The sequence below is a fragment of the Olea europaea genome, unplaced genomic scaffold (assembly GCF_002742605.1).
Source record: "Olea europaea var. sylvestris unplaced genomic scaffold, O_europaea_v1 scaffold574, whole genome shotgun sequence".
NCBI classification, from domain to species: Eukaryota; Viridiplantae; Streptophyta; class Magnoliopsida; order Lamiales; family Oleaceae; genus Olea; species Olea europaea.
The window spans coordinates 146,485-161,655 of record NW_019264080.1 but is presented as its reverse complement, the minus strand read 5'-3'; the positions used below and the strand labels follow the sequence as shown (position 1 = coordinate 161,655).

Below are 15,171 nucleotides of genomic sequence, written 5' to 3'. Positions count from 1 at the left end.
ATTTCTTTGTCTAGAAACCCTAGAGTTGTTTGGAATCTGAGGGTTACCTTGACTTAAGTCAAAGGTCTCGATATTGATATACTGTTGTGATACTTATTAGTGTATAATCTTGGTTCTTGCTACTTAAATGTGATTTGTGTTGTGAACACGCTGTGACTCCAAAACTTTGAACAATTCCTGTGAAATAACTGAAGTTCTTTACAACTTGTGATCATCATATATTCATGTCCCCTGTGTGGTGATACTTGAGTTGATTTTAAGTTGTAAGTATCCGTGAAGTGTCTACCTGATCTGCATATACTGTGACTGCATTCAAATTTTTTTCAAAAATAATGACAAATATAAAATTTGAATTAGATATTTTTAATGGCAAAGGAGATTTCAGTCTCTGACGCCAAAAAATGAGGGCAATTTTGTTATAACAAAAATGTACTAAAGCTATTGATGAAACGTGGCCTAATGATTTAGAAGAAACCAAGAAAACTGAACTTGATGAAATTGCCTGGAGTTCAATTTTTCTGCATTTGTCCGACAATGTGCTTAGAGAAATTGGTGAGACTAAGACTGCTACTGAGTTATGGAAAAGTTGGAAGATACATACTTGAACAAATCTATGCCTAATAAGGTGTATCTTTTGAAACAGTTCTTTGGTTTTAAACTTGACCCATCACTTGATCTTGAGGGTAATATTGATAGATTTAATAGACTATCCTGTGACCTAGCCAACTATGATGAGAAACTCTCAAAAGATCAGTTGGCTGTGGTCTTGCTGAATTCAATTGGTGATAAGTATAAAGATGTTAAAAGTGCAATTGAATATGGGAGGGAAACTCTAACCAGTGATGTGATCATTAATGCTTTAAGAAATAAGGAGTTAGAGTTAAAGTTTGTCAGGAGAGAATCTATCAATGGGGAGAACTTGATGGCTAAGACTAAGTTCAATCCTAAGACTGTGAACTTTAACAAAAAATCTAGACACAAGAAAAAGGCAAATCCTAAGGATAAAATGAAAATGAAGACTAAGGGAAAGAAGTGTTTCTATTATCTTGATGAGGGCCATTTTATCAAAAATTGTCCCAAAAGGCTTAGTGATTTGAAAAAAAAAATCAAAAGATGATAGTGGTGCAACCTTAGTCTACAATAATGAGACCTTAATTGATGAAGTTTATGTAGCTGTAAAATGTCCACCTTGTCAAGAGTGGATTCTTGACTCGGGTCGCACCTACTATATGTATCCAAATAAAGAATGGTTTACTGAGTTTGAAAATGTGACTGGTGGTAAGGTTTTAATGGGTAATCACATGACATGTCATGTTAAAGGAATAGGAACAATCGCTTCAAAAGTAAAAGAAAATAATGAACTGGTTTTGGAAAAGACTAGATAAGTTCCTGACTTACAAAGAAATCTTATTTCTTTGGGGGTTCTAGATGACCTAAACTATGACATATTGATTAGCAAGGGATACATTAAAATCTTAAGGGTTTCACAAGTAATTGTTGAAGCCCTAAAGAGGCATAGCCTATACATTTTACAAACTGGAAATTTTTTAGACTCTACATCAGCAGAAATCTCAATCCAAAACGATAGGTCACAAATATGGCATAAAAGATTGGGTCATATTAGTGACAAAGGGCTACAAATTTTGAAAAAACAAGGTGCCTTTGGAAAGGATAACATAGAAAAACTCAGCTTTTATGACTATTGCATTCTTGGGAAACATAATAGATTACCTTTCTTGCCTAGAATGCATAAATCTGTGTTTGTACTTGAATATTTGCATGCTGATTTTTGGGGACCAGCTTCTGTAACAACTCATACTGGTTTTAAATATTTCCTGTCAAGTATTGATGATTTTTCTAGAAAAAATTGGATTTTTCTTTTAAAATCAAAATCTGATACTTTTGGTGTTTTCAAAAACTGGAAAACTTTGATTGAAAACCAAACTAATTAGAATATTATGGTCCTAAGAACTGATAATGGTTTGAAAATTTTGCAATCTTGAATTTGATGAGTTGCGTAAATCTTCTGGTATATTAAGACACCGAACGGTAGCACTCACCCCACAACAAAATGGTCTAGCCGAGAGAATGAATATAACAATTCTTGAAAAAGTGAGATATATGCTTTTAAGTTCTGGCCCACCTAAGATTTTTTGGGGAGAAGCTGTTAAAACTGCTAGTTATCTGATTAATAGAAGCCCTTCTAGTGCTAAACATTTAAAAACCCTGAAGAGAAATGGAGTGGAAAACCAGTGGACTTTAGTAACTTGAGGGTATTTGGTTGTGCATCCTTTGCACACCAATCTGAAGAAAAAGTAGAACCTAGGGCCCTTAAGTGTGTATTCTTGGGCTATGGTGAAGGGGTATAGGTTAAGGGAAAACAAAGACTATAAGATCATAATCAGTAGAAATGTGGTATTTAATGAAGATGATTTACCTTGCCTTAAATCTGAAAACAAAGTAGAGCCCTTAAGTCAGGGTGAAAATGTGGAAAAGGGGATTGAAATTGAGGTGGAGCAATCTGATGATGAAAATCATCAGAATGCTACACAACCTGATGAGAGAAATGAGGAGGTACCTAGTGATGGTGTTACTATTGATGAATCTGAAGCTGAATTAGAAACTGATCAGCCTTTAGACAATTATCAACTTGCTAGAGATAGGCAAAGAAGATAAATAAGGCCTCCTATTAGGTTTGATGAAGATGTATCTTTGCTATCCTATCAAAGTATGATCGAAAATGAGCCTAAGTCTTTTGAGGAAGCTATAAATAGTAAAGACTCTAAACAATGGCTTGCAGCAATGTAAGATGAAATGCAATCACTTAAAAAAATAAAACTTGGGTTTTGGTAAAAAGACCAGAAGGAAAAATGGTTGTTGACTGTAAATGGATTTTCAAAATTAAAAGAGGTAAACAAAGTGAAAATGATATAAGATACAAAGCTAGACTGGTGGCAAAGGGCTTTACCCAAAAAGAAGGAGTAGATTTCAATGAAATTTTCTCACCTATTGTAAAATTCACTACTGTCAGGGTTATTTTGGCCTTAGCTACATAGTTTAACTGGGAGCTAGATCAATTAGATGTGAAAATAGCTTTTTTAAATGGTGATCTAGACGAAACCATTTACATGAAACAACCTAAAAGATTTGAGATAAATCAGGAATCTGACTTAGTTTGCCTTTTTAAAAAATCTCTATGTGGCTTAAAACAAGCTCCAAGGCAATGGTATAAAGAATTTGATAATTTTGTATTTGGACTTGGTTTTAAGAGAAAAAACTTCGATACCTGCTTGTATTGTAAAGGGAATTGTAAATGGGTTGCTACATTTTTAGCCCACTTATTACTTATGGTCCAATTTTGCCAGCCTAAGTAAACCGGGTCCTTTGATCCAATTAAATGACGATTTTGAAATGGTTGAAAGCGTGTTTTATTTTTTGAGCATTGGTGCGTTTGAAACGGATGGCTGACACTTGGTGTAATTTGGATCGTTGGATCAGCTGATTGATCGTATTCCATTTAAATAGACTTTTCATTCTAAGGCTAGGACAGATCGTATTATTTTGTATTCCTCTCGTCTTCTTCGTGTTTTTCTCTGGAATTCTCTTTGTAAATTTCATCTTCTGGATGATCTATGTAATCTCTTTGTGAGATTATGATGTACTGAGTGTAGTGTATTCTTTGTGAGTGTTTTGTAAAGAGAGAGATCAGAGTTTGAGAGGTTCTTTGTGTCGAACCTTTGTGGTTCAGATCTGTAACATTCTTGCCCATTTTAAGGGCTCTCTTAGTGGATTTGAGCTAAATCCTTAGGCATGCTCAACGGGAATTATGTGTTAGCAGCGGTCGTCGAACCTCGGGGCTACGGTCGAAAAATCTTGTGTTTTTATTTTTCTACGATTTTTATTTTCTTTTTACAAACCAAAATCGTTTTTACATAGGAAGATTATGTATCTCGGACCTACAGTGGTATCAGAGCATTTGGAAAATCTTTTATACAAACTGTGTTTGAGCTCTGTGTTCAAAGAAAATCTCATATCTGAATTTTTTACTTTTCTGTTCTTGAAAATCTTTAGGTCTTTTTCAAAAAGAAAAATAAAAGGAGCTGGTTCTTGGTGTTTCTAAGTATCCTGTTGTTATATACTTGCAGTATTTGTGAGATCTTGGTACTTAAACGTTTTTGAAAAACTTAGGGTTTCTTCGAATCTCCCCTAACTCTACCTCTATCTAAGGGTCTCTGAGAGAACCCTAGAAACTTTGGGGATTAGGGCTTCGATTCAAGAAACTGACATTTTTTAAAAATTCTTGAAATACGTTTTTTCTTATTCTATTGTTAATCTACTTTATATACTGTTATTTGAACTGATACTCGAATGTTGGTCTATTCAGGAGCTATAATTTCTTTAGTATGAGATTATTCTTCTTAGAAGGTATATTTGTTTCCTTCATTTAACTGGTAGCTTACTGTGTGTAAGTCTATATGTCTTTGTGACTTATTCTTGAATATTAAACAAACTGTGAAATTAGAATAATTTTTGACATATATCACTGTGATATTTGCTACTGTCTTGAACCTTTTGGATTAGTTCATTGAACCTGCATAGCTGTATATTGGTTTTGTCTCATATTGTGAAGTGATAACTGTATACGTAAACTGCATGTATTGAATTCACATTGCTTATTGAGTATAAACACATGTGAGATTATCAATATGTTGTATACTGATGTTTTCTTTCAAATCTTGAGTCCCTGTATAAAATAAATTGATCTGTGTGATACTTTTTATCTTGACTCTGAAATTCTTGAGAATAATTGTTACACTCCTGCACACTATGGCCACCAAAGTTTGTAGAACCCCAAATAATTCTAGACACCTTAGTGGCACTAAGACATGAATATTGGATGACTAAAGTATACTTTAAATTTTTAGTCTCATTTAAGACCCATTTTCGACATAGGAAACATTCGATTTGAAAAATGATATCTAAATAAAAGTTGTAGTTCTTTGAGTTAGCTTCCCAACGCACTTTGAATTACCTCAATCAGATATCGGGAGAAGAAGTTATGATAAAAATACTGAAAGCTGTGCAGTGTCAACTGGACTACAACCGGTCGACCGAAACTGTCTGAAATGAAAATTCTTGTTTTTCTCTAGAATTTAAATATTTATTTTCATCAATTATTTTCTCAAAGGGCCACCCACGTTTTTGGCAATAAAAACCCCACTAAATTGAAATATTTAACCTCAAACTTAAATGACACCCATGTTTTCTCTCTTAAATGAAATTTGACCCTTCATTTGCTTTAAATTATGGGATATTTACCTATAAATAGGAATCTCATTTCACTCATTTTTTTCTCACACCAAAAGCACGAGCTTTTACGTACTAAAGAAAGAGTTTTCAAGAGAGAAAAAGAGAGGGAGGAAAACTATTTTTCCTCGAAGTTTAAGAAGTGTTTTCAAGCATTTTTCATAGAAGTTTTGGGTGCTATCAAGGAGTGTCTTCAAGCATCAATTCTCAACAATTTTCAAAAATCCAAGGAGAGCATTTCTTTCAACGTCCAAGTTTCATCGAAATTTTCAATCCAAGTTTTAAAGTTTCAAAAGCATCAATCAAGGTAGGTAGATGTGCAATGTGTTTAATCGTCTTAAGTTATAAGTTTCGATTCATGTTAATGTTTGTATGTCAAATGGTACTCCGGTACGGCATACCCCTCTATGTTGAAGAAATGTTCGTATGTCAAATGGTGCCCTCGGGTACGGCATACCCCTTCATGTCAAATGGTGCCTTCGGGTACAGCATGTATGAAAAGTTATAAAGTTAATGTTTTGAAATGTATAGCTTGATCACGAATGCACCTATGACACCTATTGAGTTTTTCAACTCACGGGTTTAATTCCATCTCTACAGATTGAAGAAATTCTACCTTGGGTATGGATGGAGGAGAAGATGGAGAGTGATGCAACGAGCCCATGGAAATCTGGTGAATAAGTGATTTCGATTTATTTTTATGAAATCTTTTCCAATGTTATTTCTTTAAAATTTTGAATAACGCAAAATGCGAGAACAAGTTACGTTTTCTTCAAATAAATTACATTTTGTTGTTTTGAAAAATGATTCAGTGTTTTTGTTTAAAGTATTTGAAGTATTGTTATTTAAATTATTATCCGAAGATGTAAGCTTCCACTAAAACGTATACACTTGTTACTAAACCACCAGTTAAGCTAAGTAAAGTAAGTAGCGTTCCAGTCCACTAGGGGTCGGGGTGTTACAAAGTTGATGTTCCTATGTGGGATGGCAAAAGAAACTTTAGTCTCTGGCATCAGAAAATAAAAGCACTTTTAATGCAATTAAAATGTGTGAAATCTATTGATGAGTCTTGGCCTGAATCCTTAAGTGAAGCTTGGAGAACTGAACAAGATGAATTGGCATAGAGTACCTTATTTTTGCACTTATCTGATTCTGTGATTAGGAAGTTAGGTGACACTGATACTGCAGCTGAACTATGGGAAGCCTTAGAGAAACAATATCTGACTAAAACCCTACCAAATAAGTGTTTTCTATGGAAACAATTCTTCAGCCATAAGTTTGACCCTAGTGTTGACTTAGAAGAAAACATGGATAGGTTCAATAAGATCACACAAGACCTTATAAACTGTGGTGAGAAAAGCTCAAGTGATCAAACCAGGATTCAACTTAAGCCTATCTTATGTAGAGGTCAAGAGTTCAAATCTTGGGGGACGTGACAAAAAGCTGTGAGGGGTAAGTGGGCGCAAGACCCACCCGAAGTGGACAGTACGTAAGCTAACGGCTTGGGCGAGAGGTCCAGGTTGTTACATCAAAAGGTAGTTTGTCTACTTAATGCACTGGGTGATAAATATAAGGATATAAGGAATGTCTTAGAATATGGTAGGGATGATCTAACTATTGATATAATTCATAATTCCCTAAAGAATAGGGAACTTGAGTTAAGATCATAACATAAAGAAGCACTTAGTGCTGAAACTTCTCTACCTACTCCTAAGACTAAGTCCAAAGGGGTTAGTAATTTTAGTAAAGCTAATCGCAACAAGAATTTTCAGAAGAAGAAATGGGGGAAATAATAGGGCAAAAGATAAGAAAAACATTAAAGGGTATGATAAGAATAGGAAGTGCTACGATTGTGGCAAACCTGGACATCTTATCAAAGATTGTTTTAAAAAGGCTAAAGATCAAAGAAATGGGTCTAATCAGGGTGATGGTCCTTTTGCTAATATTGCTTCTCATAAAGAAGCAGGGGCAAACATTGGTATTGCCTATGTCTCTTCTTATGAAAGAACAAGTCAAGATTAGGTTCTTGATTCAGCTTGTACTTTTCATATGTGCCCAAATCTTAGCTAGTTTTCTGATTTTTCAAATCTAAATGAAGATTTGGTAAAACTAGGAAATAATGAGTCCTGTGGAGTGAAAGGGATTGGAAACATTATACTAAAACTTGAAAGTAATCAAACATTACTTTTAAAGGATACTAAATATGTCCTTGCTTTGAAAAGGAACCTTATTTCTTTATGTGCTCTAGATGATGAAGATTCTTAGACTGAAATCAATAAGGGTTTTACAAATATCAAGAAAAATCAGAACCTTATCATTAATGCACCTAAGACAAATGGAATTTATTTGATAAGTGCTAAGTGTGTGTCTCCTAATAATGATGTGAACTTAGTGACTCAGTCTGATAATTCAGAACTGTGGCATAGGAGACTTGGACATCTTGGGGAGAAGGGACTAAAACTTCTTTCAAAATAATGCATCTTTGGAAAAGACAAAGTTCACAAGTTAAACTTTTGTGAACATTGTATCTTAGGGAAACAGAACAGACTACCATTTAGTACAGGCATACATAAATCCTAGAATATTCTTGATTACATACATAGTGACCTGTGGGGGCCTGCACCTGTGTGTACTGCCTCAGGCTACATATATTATCTCCTTATAATAGATGATTTTTCTAGAAAGGTCTGGATCCTCTTATTAAGAAATAAATCAGATACTTTCATAACCTTTAGAAATTGGAAAATCATGGTAGAAAATCAAACTGATAGGAAGATAAAAACATTAAGAACAGACAATGGTTTAGAATTCTGCAATGTGGAATTTGACCAATTCTGTAGCAATAATGGGATACAAAGACACAGAACTATTGTTTATACTCCTCAACAAAATGGAATTGCTTAGAGGATGAATATGACACTCCTTGAAAGAACTAGATGCATGCTAATAAGTTCTGGTCTACCCAAAATATTCTGGGGAGAAGCTGTTAAGACAGCCTGTTACCTTAAAAATAGAAGTCCTTCAAGTTCTGTAGACTATCAAATACCTGAAAAACTTTGGACTGGATCCATGCCAAATTATTCTTATCTAAAAACTTTTGGTTGTGCAGCCTATTCACACTAAAATGGCTCTAAATTAGATCTCAGGTCCAGTAAGTGTGTGTTTCTAGGTATGGAGAATGAGTTAAATGTTACAGATTGTGGTTGAAAGAAATCAGAGGTTACAAAGTCATAATAAGTAGATAAGTTATTTTAATGAAGAGGTTTTCCCTTGTCTTAGTGACAACAAAAGAGAAAAACTGACTGATAAAGACTTTGTGTCTACCAGTAATGAAATTGTTATACAAAATGATCAAAATCAAACTCAAATTGAGGTGGAGCAACCTCTAGAACAAACCAAAGTTATAACTGATGAAAACTTAAATGACAACCAAGCTGTTAACCTACTACTGATCTGCAAGATTATCAACTTGCTAGAGACAGGGAAAGAAGAGTAATTAGAACCCCTTCTAGATTCTTCCATGCAGACTATGTATCTGAACATATTGAATCGGAAACCCTAAGTTCTGAACCAGCCTCTTTTGAAAAGGTTGTTTCTTGCAAAGATTCAGCAAAATAGCTTGCTTCAATGCAAGAAGAAATTGATTCTCTATATAAGAATCATACTTGGGATTTAGTGGAAAAGCCTACTGGCTGCAAACTGGTAGACTGTAAATGGGTGTATAAAATAAAAGAAGGTGATTTGAAAGGAGGCAATAATAGATATAAGACAAGATTAGTAGCCTAGGGTTTCACACAAAGAGAAGGAATTGACTATAATGACACATTTTCACCAGTTGTTAAATACACATCAATTAGAATTCTATTTGCTTTAGTAGCACAATTTGTCTTAGAATTAGAACAATTGGATGTGAAAACCTCTTTTCTTTATGGAACATTAGATGAAACAATATATATGTCTCAACCTAAGGGATTTGAAAATAAAAGGAATAGAAACTTAGTGTGTTTATTGAAGAAATCCTTTTATGGCTTGAAACAGGCTCCTAGGCAATGGTATAGGAGATTTGACTCTTTTATACAGAGCATTGGATTTAATAAATCTGAATATGATTCATGTTTTTATTTCAAGTGTGTGGGAAATTCTGAATTTTTCTATTTGCTTCTATATGTAGACGATATGCTTCTAGCTGGTCACGATAAAGTTAAAATTGATTCCTTAAAAGAAAAACTTAAATCTGAATTCGAAATGAAGGATCTAGGACCTGCTGAAGAATATTAGGAATGGAAATAAAAAGAAATAAAACAGATGGAAAATTATTTCTAACACAAGAATCCTATATTCAAAAGGTAGTTAAGAGGTTTTCACTACATGAATCCAAATCAGTTAGCCTTCCTTTATCTGCTTGCGTGAAGTTGTCTGTTGAACATTCATCCAAAACTGAAGATGAATATAGTAGAATGGCAAATGTGCCTTATGCAAATGCAATAGGATCTGTCATGTATGTTATGGTGTGCTCTAGACCTGATATTGCCTTTGCTGTTAGTGTTTTAGGTAGATTTATGAGCAAACCAGGTAAAACACACTGGGAAGCTATGAAACACTTAATCAGATATCTAAAGGTACTCAGAATTTAGGACTTATGTTTAAATCTGATAAAAATGGTCTAAACTAAAAGGGTATGTTGATTGTAATTCTGCTGGAAATTTAGACAACAGAAAATTTACCACTGCATATTTTTATGTGATAAATAACGCTTGCATTAGTTGGAAGTTTCAGCTTTGGAAATTAGTTGCCTTTTCATCCACTGAAGCTGAGTACATTGCAGCCATAGACGTTGTAAAAGAAGGTTTGTGGATAAATGGTCTATTAAATGAATTGGGGTTTATAGAAAATAAGGTGAAGCTTTGTTCAGATAATCAAAGTGCTATTTTCTTAAGTAGAAACCCAGTGTTTCATGATAGAACCAAACACATAGATGTTAAGTTTCACTTCATAAGGGATATAATTGAAAAGGGTGATATAAAACTGGAAAAAATATCCACTAAAGTGAATCCAGCAGATGCTAGCACAAAGGTAATACCATTGAATAAATTTCAAGATTCTTTGAAGTTATTGAATCTTGAAACTAACTAGTTTTCTTTTGTTTTGACAGGTTTAACCGAGCACATGAACTGAGGTGAAGTTTGAGTCCACTATTGAGAGTCTTAAAAATGAAGCAAAGGTGGAGATTGTAAATAGATTGCTACGTTTTTAGCCTACTTATTACTTATGGTCCAGTTTTGCCAACCCAAGTAAACCAAGTCCTTTGATCCAATTAAATGAAGATTCTGAAATGGTTGAAAGCATGTTTTATTTTTTGAGCATTGGTGCGTTTTAAACGGATGGCTGACACTTGGTGTAATCTAGACCGTTGGATCAGCTGATTGATTGTATTTCATTTAAATAGACTTTTCATTCTAGGGTTAGGGCAGATCGTATTATTTTGTATTCCTCTCGTCTTCTTCGTGTTTTTCTCTGAAATTCTCTCTGTAAATTTCATCTTCTGGATGATCTATGTAATTCTTTATGAGATTATGGTGTACTGAGTGTAGTGTATTCTTTGTGAGTGTTTTGTAAAGAGAGAGATAAGAGTTTGAGAGGTTCTTTGTGTCGAACCTTTGTGGTTCAGATCTGTAACATTCTTGCCCATTTTAAGGGCTTTTTTAGTGGATTCGAGCTAAATCCTTAGGGATGCTCAACGGGGATTAGGCGTTAGCAGCGGTCGTCGAACCTCGGGGCTACAACCGAAAAATCTTGTGTTCATATTTTTCTACGATTTTTACTTTCTGTTTACAAACCAAAATCGTTTTTACATAGGAAGTTTATTCTGGGGCCTACAGAAATGGTGGAGAAAATTCTGTTTATCTGCTCCTTTATGTGGATGACATGCTATTGGCAAGTCATGACATAAAAGAGATAGAAGATATCAAAAATAAACTAAAATCAAAATTTAAAATGAAGGACTTAGGTCACGTGAGAAGAATTTTAGGTATTAAAGTTAAAAGAAATAGGAGAGAAGGCACACTAAGTCTTAGCCAAAAATTATATATGCTGAAATTGTTAAACAAGTTTGCTATGTCTGACTCAAAAATTGAAAGCCTGCCTTTGGCTAACCATTTTAAACTCTCAAATGAACAATGTCCTAAATCTAAAGAAGAATTAAAAAGGATGGCAAGAGTACCATACTCTAACGCAGTTGGGTCTATTATGTACCTTGTGGTTTGTTCTAGGCCTGATTTAGCATGTTCTATAAGTGTTTTAAGTAGATATATGTCAAATCCAGGTGAAGCACATTGGGAAGCCATGAAATGGCTTCTTAGATACATTAAGGGTACATCAGATTTAGGTATTCAGTTCAGAAAACAAATTGAAGCTGTTGTATTGAGAAGTTATACTGATTCAGACTATGGTGGTGACAGGGACAATAGGAAGTCCACTTCAGCCTATATGTATACTTTATGTAATTCTTGCATGAGCTGGAAATCCCAGCTCCAAACGATAGTTTCATTATCATCTACCGAGGCTGAATATATTACTGCAACAGATGCTATGAAAGAAGGAATATGGCTAAAAGGGTTATTAAATGAATTTGGCTTAGTTAAAGAAGTAGTTCTTTATTCTAATAGTCAGTCAGCCATTCGTTTAAGTATAAATCCAGTCTTGCATAATAGATCTAAACATGTTGATGTTAGACTTCACTTTATAAGGGATATTATTTCACAATGAGTTGTGAAACTTGAAAAGATTTCTACTAATTTTAATCCCGCTGATGCAGGTACAAAAGTGCTGCCCCTCAACAAGTTTCTGGACTACTTGAACTTGTTGAACATCACTGCATGCCGATTTGAATATCTGGTAAGAGTGCTAATGATGTCTGAAAACTGGGAGTAGCCATACTGTGAGTGAATGTGGATCATTGTACCAAAGTGGAGATTGAAAGGGTGGCACAATGATGCAACAACCCCTTTATTGATTTGATGTATTGATTGGTTGAATTTTGTTAAATCTGTTAAAATTGTTGCTGGAAGAAAAATGTGTTTCTGTTTTAAAATCGCGTTTGGCCCTTAAAAATGGATGCCTGAGATGATGTCATGTGTTAACCCCTCAACCGTAAGATGGCTGACCATTGGTGACTCTTATGAAAGGCTCCTCTAGGGTTTTCGTGCGTGTGATTTTTCTTCCAGATCTTTCTTTCTCTCTCTGGTTGCTAGACTTCTTTATCTTCTCTCTGAAAAAATCAAAACCCTCTTTTGATTTTTCTGTAACTCTTAAAATAGTGTTATCTTGGGTGATTTCTACTACTAGAGGGTTGTGTTCTTGTGTGAACTTTCGGTTTTGAGGGAAGACTGTGTTTTTTACTATGATCTTGTGTGGTTATAGTTTGAGTGCCAAAAATTCTTATTTCAACGCCTTAGTTTCGAGATTCATACTGGCAGTGTGCTCCTGGAGATGGAAGCACTTGTGATTCTTCCAAAGGCGCGAAGATCTGTAGATTTTGGATGTATTTTGCCTTTCGGCAAACTGTGGAAATTGATCTTTAATTCTTTGTCCAATTTATTATTACAGTTTTCAATATATGTTTCTTACAGTAGCTTGTTATAATAATTGTCTAATTTGTTGAACCTCCTCTTTACACAAACCTTGGGAATAAATCTGGTTTTAAAAATGGAAAAATCTTTGGTTTTTTATCTCGTTTTGATCTCCGCACATTATGTTTACTGTTCTCTGATATTGGGTTACACGAGACATTCACTTTAGAAAAGTTCATACAAATCCTCTCGTCTAATGAGTGCCAAAGGCCGTATTTTCACATTCCTTAAAGTTGAAGCAAAATTAACGAAATGAACACTTCCAAATCCCCTTAAACTAATTATAATCTTATAATCTATTAATAAAACATCATAAATAGAATATCCTAGTTATTTACTATCCCGAAATCTCCAAAAGCTTTTTGAGATTGTTGTAGGTAGAACCCCCTTCTTTAACAGCTTCTATAGCCAAACCTCTCCATTTACCAGCATTTCCTCTGATTTCTTTACCTCTGTTTCCATCCCCCATGACAATGTCCAAGCATTTCTTGATTTCACCTCTTTCAGTAATACTTTCCCCATTTGCTTTTGCTCTCACACCTGTGCCCCAAACCTCATCCACTATCTTCGCGTTTGTCGTTTGATCTGAGAATTGCGGGCAGCATATTATTGGTACCCCAGAAACAATACTTTCTAGTATTGAATTCCATCCACAATGTGTCACAAAACACCCGATACAGCGGTGGTTTAGCACTTCAACTTGAGAACACCAGGGCACTATTATCCCATCTCCATTCAGACTATTTTCCATCATTTTATGCATTTCCTCTTCTTCACTGTTTGATGATCTGAGGACACAAAAAAAAGGCCTCTCGCTTTCCTTTAATGCATGAAAAATCTCTTCTTTTTGCTCTTTCTTTAACACTGCCAAGCTTCCAAATGACACATAGATCACTGAACGCTCAGGCTTCGAGTCTAACCACTGAAAGTAATCATCAGATACACTGAATAAATCGACTCCAAATGATTTGTCTGTTAGGTCACTTCCATCACAGAAAGCTGATGGCATTAAGGGTCCAACTGCAATAACATTCATATTGGCTATATCTTTGAATGATTCTTGTTCTAATTCTTCAAAGGAATTAACAAGAACAAAGGATCTGGGATCTTTTTCTAGGACCTTTATATGTTCTTGCATCACAGGGATCAACAAACCACTCGTGGGACTTTCAGGAAAGAGAAAGGTGGGTAAGTCACCGGAGGAAAACAATGGCAATGCTGGTATTTTTATTGAAACCGAGGGATCCATTCGGCGATGTATACCTTCTTGGCTATTGAAGAAACGGTGATAAATGGTAAAAGCAGTCGCACACTGTATAAAAAGAAAAGCAGACGGTACCTGAAGTTCACGCGCCACCACAGCCACCCAAGGAAGGAGGATGCTGTACACTAGAAAGGTCACCTGTTGACCCTCGGCTGAAAACTTCTCGATAAGATTCGTGAGATTTTGGGAGCCTATGCTCCTCAAGCTCTCAACATAGCTAGAAAAACCATTGTCGTATTGGTAATTATCATCCTTTTCATTGGAAAAAGAAGCGTACGACAATCCCTTGAGAATTGGGAGAGATTTCATTTGTTGGAGGCCACTGTTTGTAGTGACTAAGGTGACCTTTACACCATTTCGTGCTAGGATTTTGGCAAGCTGAAGAGAAGGGTTGATATGGCTTTGGAAAGGGAAAAAGAGGATGAGGAAGTGAAGGGAGTTCATCACTGTTGCTTCATCTCGATTCATTTCTTCTTTGGTAATTGCAAGCTGTCGGTATGAAAATCAGAAAATGTCTTACTTGCATTTATTAATGGAGCATAAAATTTATTATTATTGTATATAAATATTCTACACCGGTGACAGAGTCACGAGTATGTTTTCATATTTGGATGGGAAATGCCACTTAGGACCTTGCTAGGAGGATGTCCTATTGGAGGGGCGGCTGGAGGAGGGGGGGGGGGGGGGGGGGGGGGGGGGGGGGGGGGGGGGGGGGACACTTGATCATGTTGTCAACCATGTTGTAATGATTTTGTACAAATAGAATAATCTATGCCACTTATCCTAGACCACATAGACCTGGGATTTTCTATTGGAGTGGTGACTATGGGGGCCACCACTCGATCATGTTGTCAACCATGTTGTATATGGTTTTGTACAAATAGAATAATCCATGCTACTTATTCCCGACCACATAGATCCGGGATTTTCAGGGGGACACACGTCCCCCCATGGGCAGGGGTCTGGGATTTC

General features: G+C 35.4%; 1 protein-coding gene across 1 annotated transcript; it reads right to left on the bottom strand.

Annotated features, from left to right (window-relative positions):
* Positions 1–13,094: 13,094 nt before the first annotated feature.
* LOC111389283 (crocetin glucosyltransferase, chloroplastic-like) lies at positions 13,095–14,740 on the bottom strand. Its single transcript, XM_023014197.1, has one exon. It carries the CDS (start codon positions 14,665–14,667, stop codon positions 13,273–13,275), a length of 1,395 nt encoding a protein of 464 aa, XP_022869965.1. The 5' UTR covers positions 14,668–14,740; the 3' UTR covers positions 13,095–13,272.
* Between the last annotated feature and the right edge of the window lie 431 nt (positions 14,741–15,171).